The sequence below is a fragment of the Borostomias antarcticus genome (genome assembly GCF_949987555.1).
Source record: "Borostomias antarcticus genome assembly, chromosome: 2".
Taxonomy (NCBI): domain Eukaryota; kingdom Metazoa; phylum Chordata; class Actinopteri; order Stomiiformes; family Stomiidae; genus Borostomias; species Borostomias antarcticus.
The window spans coordinates 25,529,807-25,537,329 of NC_140235.1; the positions used below are offsets into that span (position 1 = coordinate 25,529,807).

The following is a 7,523-nucleotide window of genomic DNA, read 5'->3' on the forward strand; positions in this document are numbered from 1 at the left end:
AGGTGACTTGTGGAGTCCTGCCCCTGGTCTTCCTGCCTCCTCCCTATAGCCTATATGCGCGCGACAGCCACACCTGCTGTCATTACCTGACGATTCCTGGCTCAGCTTCACGCGCTGCTTCGAACGCAAGGCAAAGCTTGGATTAACCCTCGCGGAGGATAATAGGACTACAAAATAATAACAAATAAAACATATTCTTTGCAACATCGACAATAGATAGGTTATAGCCTACGTTTTATTGTTTCCGGTGTTGCGGCTGACGTGCTGTAGCCTACACTGGATGGTACAAAACCGCGCGGTCCAATAGAACGCACAGCCTGAGAATCTTCATGATGTCAAAATCGTCTGATCAGTTCGATGACCCCGACTGTGTGTGCTCCTTCGGAATGAAGTTGACCTGGGATATCAACGACCCAAAGCTGCCACAGGTAAAGTGTTTATTCTGATGAATTATCACACACAGACGCATAAATCAATGATGTGCGATGGACAGGTAATAAAGAATTGGCCTAGACTATAGGTTATGTAGCCTTTAGTCAATCGATATAGCCTACGTGATAATACCTTTATTGTTGCATGAGTAGGCCTAGCACAGTTGGCGTTTTTTTTATTAGGCCCATTATTATTTTTTACATTATCCGTAGACCTAATTGTCAGTTATCACTTGAACCGCAGCTCCACACACAGTTTTCGTTACAAACAAAAACAGATCCTTACGATTAGATTTTGAGTATGTTATTTAGAATATTAGCCTACTATGAAATCTTGTAGAACTAGGCTTACTGTAGCCCAATAACGTTAGGGGGGTCCCTGAGAGCGCCAGGATGGTCCGCGAAATTAGATAAATTATCTGGAGAAAACACGATTTTATTTCATTTTTGCATGGGCTACAAACATTTGTATTAAGTAGTTGTAGACTGACGATTACTGTAGGCTAAGGCAGGCTATATTTCAACGTTTTTATAGACTAGCTAGAGTTAATTTTTGCGGGCTCAGGGGCAGCAAGCCTAGACTGCCATATAGGCAAAAACGCTCGTTCGCGTGCAGAAACTCAAACCGGATAGATTTAATTGAATAACCCAGCAGTCTTACACCCACTTCCATTCTTTAGAATACTGGAACCTATACTGAATGTCATTGTGTCAAAATCAATGTCACAGTCAATGCCATTATCAAGGTTATCTGAGAAAGGAAAATGTGCATATCTAATAGGCTAGCTACAGCAAGAACGCCTTAACCATGATGTGAAAAAAGTCGGTGCATTCAGGCCTATTACAAAAACATTGCAAATCCTTAAACTAGGCCTATTAATATGTGTTCTTTTGAGCCTGGTAACAATGGAAAATATCTCCTTAATCCATTAGACCAGCTCAGAATGTAGGCTACGTCCGAGTGAATAGGCTATGATTAAAATGCGACCTATTTGTAGCCATTCATTTAGGCGAATCTTTATAGCCTACAACTAGGCCTAAATCAAATCGGAGAAAAACATTATGAGCGAGACTCTGAAGTAGGATGGATCTGGTTCATTATAATGTTATTATAGGCTGCAAGGTACTGCAAAAGGAAACAAAACAAACAAAAACATTTTCCAGACCATAGGCTAATCAAAAATGCAGGTGTTGTTCACGTTTGACTGCAATATTAGGACACATGGATTGCTTTTATGGTCCATTTATACCCTATGCCTATTTATGTGATAGGCCTAGTAAATTCTTCTCTCCTTTGTACAAGGGAATAAATATAGGTATACACCTTTCATGATTAATGCAAGTCTTTTCAGCCAATTTTCTTTCGATTCCTCGTGGTTCCCAATTTTTGGGGACGTTTGAAATACAGTTTTAAAACCCTTGTTTTCCCTACCTAAAGTAGCCTACCTTTATATAAAGTTAAGCAAATGTGGGCTATTTCATGTAAACTCAATGTGATAGCCTATTGTAATTGTTTTAATTGCTTTTCAGGATACTAAGCAGTTCGACGCTTTCCAGGAGTGGACAGACGGGTATGTTCGTTACATCTATAACGGCGAGGATAAGAACGCACAACGGCATCTGAGTGGATGGGCCATGCGGAACACCAACAACCACAACTGTCAAATTCTCAAGAAGTCCTGCCTCGGCGTCGTCGTCTGCTCACGGAACTGCACGCTGGCGGACGGGAACAAACTACAACTACGACCAGCGATCTGTGACAAAGCGCGACAGAAACAGCAGAGTGAGTTCATGCATTCTGAACAATGATTGGACAATCATTCTTGTAGGCTAGGCCTACTATAGCCTATCATATCATATTATAGTCTCCATAGGAGACATGGAAGTCGTAAAATTAGTTCCCAATTGATAATAAGTTCAAAAGCTGCTCCTTTGCTGCTGCGTTGTTCTAGTAAAATAGACCTAAGGAATTTCATATAGGCTAGCCTTATCTAAACAGGAAATGTACTGGCACATAGCTACAATACTGTACAGTGAAATAACTAAACTAGTCCAAAATCAGTCAGATTGATTTAGGCCTACCCAGGTAGGTTTTCACACATAGCCTACTATGAATTTGTTTTGGACTGTTGGTGCATGACACACAATAGACAACAATAGACAAGGTGCAAGGACAAGACAGGACAGTGCAAAGCAATGCAAATGACAGGACAGTACAAAAATACAATTAGCCTATGCAATGAATAGCCTACTCATTCCACAGTGATTACCACATTTTATTAGGCCTAGTTTGTAGGCCTAGTTTAGCATCTCCTAAATGTAGAATATAATAAAACACAGAAAATGTTTCTGTTTATTTATGTATTGCAGAGAAGCTGTGCCCCTGCTGTAACTCGGGACTCGAGCTGCTTCCCTGTCGGGGCCACAGCGGTTATCCCGTCACCAACTTCTGGCGCGTGGATGGAAAGTCCATTTTTTTCCAGGTTGGTTTGGCCAGAATGTCATTTGGACCGTTTTACAAGGTATACTAACGGGATACATGTTTAAGTTAACGGAATGCATATAACATTTGAGAAGTAAATGGTGTAGATAATTTGGTGTTCGATGTACAGTACCTGTAGACTGGATAGGAAAATGCTTTGTACTAAATCTGCACCTCACAGACAGCCACTGAGGTGAATAATTTTAATTCTAATTTTTATCACGCCAATAATAATGATGATTATGTTGAAAAATTGATGGGCTGTGTGGTGATATTAAATAAACAAACAAAAACTAATCGTCATTGTAAGCACTGTGACTACTGTCACCTGTGCTTACAGAAGGCTGACGATGACTGGGGAAGCTACCGTACAGTCGGTTCACTTATTCTTGACAAAATGTATTTATTGTAAGTTGCTTTGGATAAAAGCGCTATGGATAAAAGCGCTAAGTGACTAAATGACTAACATGTAAATGTAGTAATAATCTGTTATATAATTATGTTAAAATCTCATTACATTAGATTCAATTTTATTGTCATTGTATCATTATGTCAGTATATTATAGCGACATGTCAATAATTAAGGTGATGTCATATCAGTATTTCTAAGGGGGTTATATATTAATATTTCTAATGTGATGCCATATGAGTATTTCTAGGTGATCTTATATCAATTATCAAGGGTTATATCCAGATTAATGTGGTTTATGTAATAAATGTACAAGATATGGGTACCATGTACAATGAAATGCTTAGATATGTAAAACATAAGGCTTGCATGCACCTACTGTACAACCCCAAGATTAAGATTGTCATGCTCTGCTAACTTAGCTAGCCGGGCAACTAATGAAATACAGTTGCTGGTTTCACTACAGTTGCTGCAAAAGAGAATAGGTTCTCACTGAACTTGCCTCGGTAATGTTATAGTGATATGAATGGCTGGTGTGTGTGTTTTGGCTGCAGGCTAAGGGGGTCCATGACCACCCCAGGCCAGAGAGCAAGTCTGAGACAGAGGCTAGGAGGAGTGCTGTGAAGAGGAGGATGTCCTCCCCTCACTTCTCCCAGAAGAGGAGGCTGGTGGAACCAGAGGTAAGAGCTCAACGATCTCCACACTATGTACAGTGATATACAAGTGGCACACACACACACACACGGGTCAGGGCCTGTTTTCCTCAGTTACTAGGAATTGTATGGAATCAGGAGTCTGTGTGTCTGTGTGGGTGTGTTTAGCGTGAGGTTGTAGAGTTAGCTTGGCACGGATAGAACCCCTGTATTTCCCCACATGACTCAACGCTTAGCAGAACTGTTCTCTGACTGACCAGGTTTGGCCACCAGACAAGATTCAAGGTTTCTTCATTGTTAATGTTACATCCTTCATGTAAGGGAGTAACATGCATAGGTTCTAGCTCCTCAGCCTTGCAGCAACAACAGAGCAGTAAGTAGCGGAGCGCAAAATGAAGCGGCCGTACTCAGCACCATCTTGGGCAGCCAGTGTTCATGAGGGGTATTTATAGGATATTGTACCCTATAAAAGGAAGCAATGGCCAGCACTCATGGATAGTATCACAACTAATTATTTATTCAAGTTCATCTGCACTGGCTTCCTGTAGCAACAAACGCTTAGGCCAGGGGCCTTCTTCAGTGTTACGATATCCTACCCTACTCTACAGCACATCTACTCAACCCACTTCCTAACGCACGCACACATGCATGCACACACACACACACACACACACACACACACACACACACACACACACACACACACACACACACACACACACACACACACACACACACACACACACACACACATTGACATACTGGTCAGAGACATAAAGTAGACTAGGATAGCAGGTGCCCTGCAGCATTATTCCAGTGAGAAAAGTAATTGATATTCTGAGTGTGTGTGTGACTGAGTGTGTGGGCTGTGTGTGTGACTGTGGGAGTGTGCTGTGAATGTGATACCGAGTGTGTGTGTGTGTTTCTGTGCTGTGTATGTGTAACAATGTGCTACTGTGTTTCAGACAGGGAGGTTCCATGACCTGGGTGCTCCGTTCCCCAACTTGCATCAGTTGTCTTGTATGGAAGCTCCTGAACGGTTCAGCATCATTGCTGAGTCCAACTTCCCCCTGCAGACACAGCACTATCCCCCTTTCCAAAGCCCGGAGCCCTACAAGTTTGCCTATGACTCCCACAGTGCCCTGGGAGAGGCTCCGCCCTCACTGCAGAAGCCAGCCAACCACCGACTGTACATGCCCCGCCCCCCCTGTGGCTATGACTTTGCTGTACCGGGGTATTTGGGAACTGGCTCCTACACGGCCCTCTACAACAAGGACCCCAGCAGCCCCCAGCCTGAGAGCTCTGAACCCATCAAGGCCAGCTCTGGCTTGGGCCCCAGCTCTAGCTCCACCCCCCACCCCGGCGCCACCTACGACGGCCCTCCCAGCAAACACCACAGCTGGAAGCCTCTACTGGGGAAGGGTGCCCCCTACGGGGAGCGGAGCGAGTACGACCACCACTACTACAACCCCGAGTACCCCTGCCGCTACCCCGGACCTGCGGCCGGCTCCCCAGCTGCCCTGCAGACCATCATCACCACCACCACCAAAGTTTCCTACCAGCCTTGCCCCAAGCCTAACCTGCTGCCGGCATGCAGTTCTCTCCTGGACGACCCTGGCCAGGCCTCCTACTCCGACGACTCTGCTGTGATCAAGTCGGCTGTCTCCTACCAGCCCGAGGCGCTGCCTCTGCCTGCCAAGGTAGAGCGGCCAGACAACTTCGACGGCTACCGATACGGCGGCTACTCCACCGGCGGTTACTCCGACAGGGTGACTCACCCCTTCAGATACGAGGGAGGGGAGTTCTGACATGTCTGGCTGACAGAACCGCGGACAGTACCGACGCACCTCGCTGACAGAACTACACAGTACTGACATGTCTGGCTGACTGAACAGCAGGCAGTACAGAACAACAGACATTGCTGACAAAACTACAGACATTACTAAGAGAATGGATGTAATGGTTTGAACCAGACATTAAGCGTCCTTGTATTAGGTTTGTAAAGATCCTGTTATTTATATATTTGAACTGTGTCAGTGTTTCTGTGAAAAAAAAATGCATGTGTGCTTTCAACACCTTCCCAACATTTCCTAATTAGCATGAAATGCATCAGGACGAGCTCATCTCACAATACAATGTATTGTAGGTATTATTAGAGAGTAACTGTACATCGGTAAAGTGATAACTTAATTCACTATTGTCTCATCACCATTTGGGAGACAAACAAAACAAACCTGGCCCTTTATGCACATGATTTGATTCATTTTGGTCAAAAAGAGAACAAAAGTAAAAAACATTTAACTTCTAGCTAGCTGATCAGACACAATGGTAAGGATTTAATAGTTGTACAACCAACTCAAATTAGAGAAAATCAACTGTCCTATTTTATCATTAGCACAGCCTCTTAGTCATTCTCTATATCTAGACTAGAATATGAGAGAGTGTCGGTAGTGTATTTAGTCTCTCAGAACCTCTTCATGACACTGATAGAAATCTGCCTGTCCTTGGAATAAAACCTCATAAAAAATAAATAAATGACAGACTGCCTGGAATTCTTTTCACTGAAAAGAGGATAAGTGAATGCACTGTGTAGCGGTGTAGCATAGGTGGTCTGTATGTAGCGGTGTAGTGTAGTTAGTCTGGATGTAGCTGTCTAATGTTGATAGTCTGGATATATGTGTGTAGTGTTGGTAGTCTGGATGTGTCTAGTGTAGGTAGTCTGGATGTAGCAGTGTAGTGTATATAGTCTGGATGTAGGTGTGCAGTGTAGATAGTCTGGATGTAGCAGTGTAGTGTAGATAGTCTGGATGTAGTGTAGATAGTCTGGAGGTAGTGTAGGTAGTCTTGATGTAGGTGTTGCCTGTGAGGTGGTCTTTTTAAGAGACCTAGCAGTCATTACATGTCAGCTGCTTTCAAGCATTGGCAAGAGATGCACAGAATGAACTCAGAGCCACACAGGGAGCCCTTTGGAAAGGATGTATCTGTGTCAAAATGGATGAAGTTGAGTAATTAATTGTTGGGTTTGTCAACGTTTAATCTTGTGGTTGAGAGGCGCCTTGGCATGTCCCCCTCTCCTCTCTGAGGGGTGCAGGGAGGGACAGAGAGCGGGCGGGAATCTTTCTTCCTCTCCCTGAGAATGTTGGTAATACGCGTCGCTGACAGTATCTCTCCTCGCGGCTGGTTCAGCAGGGGAGCGGCGCCGCTCTAGTTAGCAGCTCAACACTCCCGACTCGCTGGGGCGCTTTCCTCTGATGTCCCATCTAGATAAACACATGACTGGTTTGGTCAGGGCTATGACTCAAACAGGGCCTAGCTCTGACTCAGTATGGTGTTTGGGTATGTTCTTGTTCGTAGTGGTCAGGTGTGGTGTACACTGTTCAAGTGTGTAGTGTTCTCGGTGTGTAGTGTTCTCGGTGTGCAATGTTCAGGTGTTTAGTCCTCAGGTTTGTGGTGTTCAGGTATGTTCTGCCGTTTAGTGTTCTGGCGTGTAGCCCTCAGGTGTTGGTGTTCAGGTGTGTAGTTCTCAGGTGGTTTCAGGTTTGTAGTGT

The 7,523-nt window shown here is 44.2% G+C and overlaps 1 protein-coding gene across 1 annotated transcript; it reads left to right on the forward strand.

Moving 5' to 3' along the window:
• Window positions 1-332: 332 nt before the first annotated feature.
• On the forward strand, window positions 333-5,783 carry gcm2 (glial cells missing transcription factor 2; the record flags this gene model as incomplete). Its single annotated transcript, XM_084454011.1, has 5 exons — window positions 333-428; window positions 1,962-2,214; window positions 2,802-2,914; window positions 3,877-4,002; window positions 4,941-5,783. 5 exons carry the CDS (start codon window positions 333-335, stop codon window positions 5,781-5,783), a joined length of 1,431 nt encoding a protein of 476 aa, XP_084310137.1.
• Between the last annotated feature and the right edge of the window lie 1,740 nt (window positions 5,784-7,523).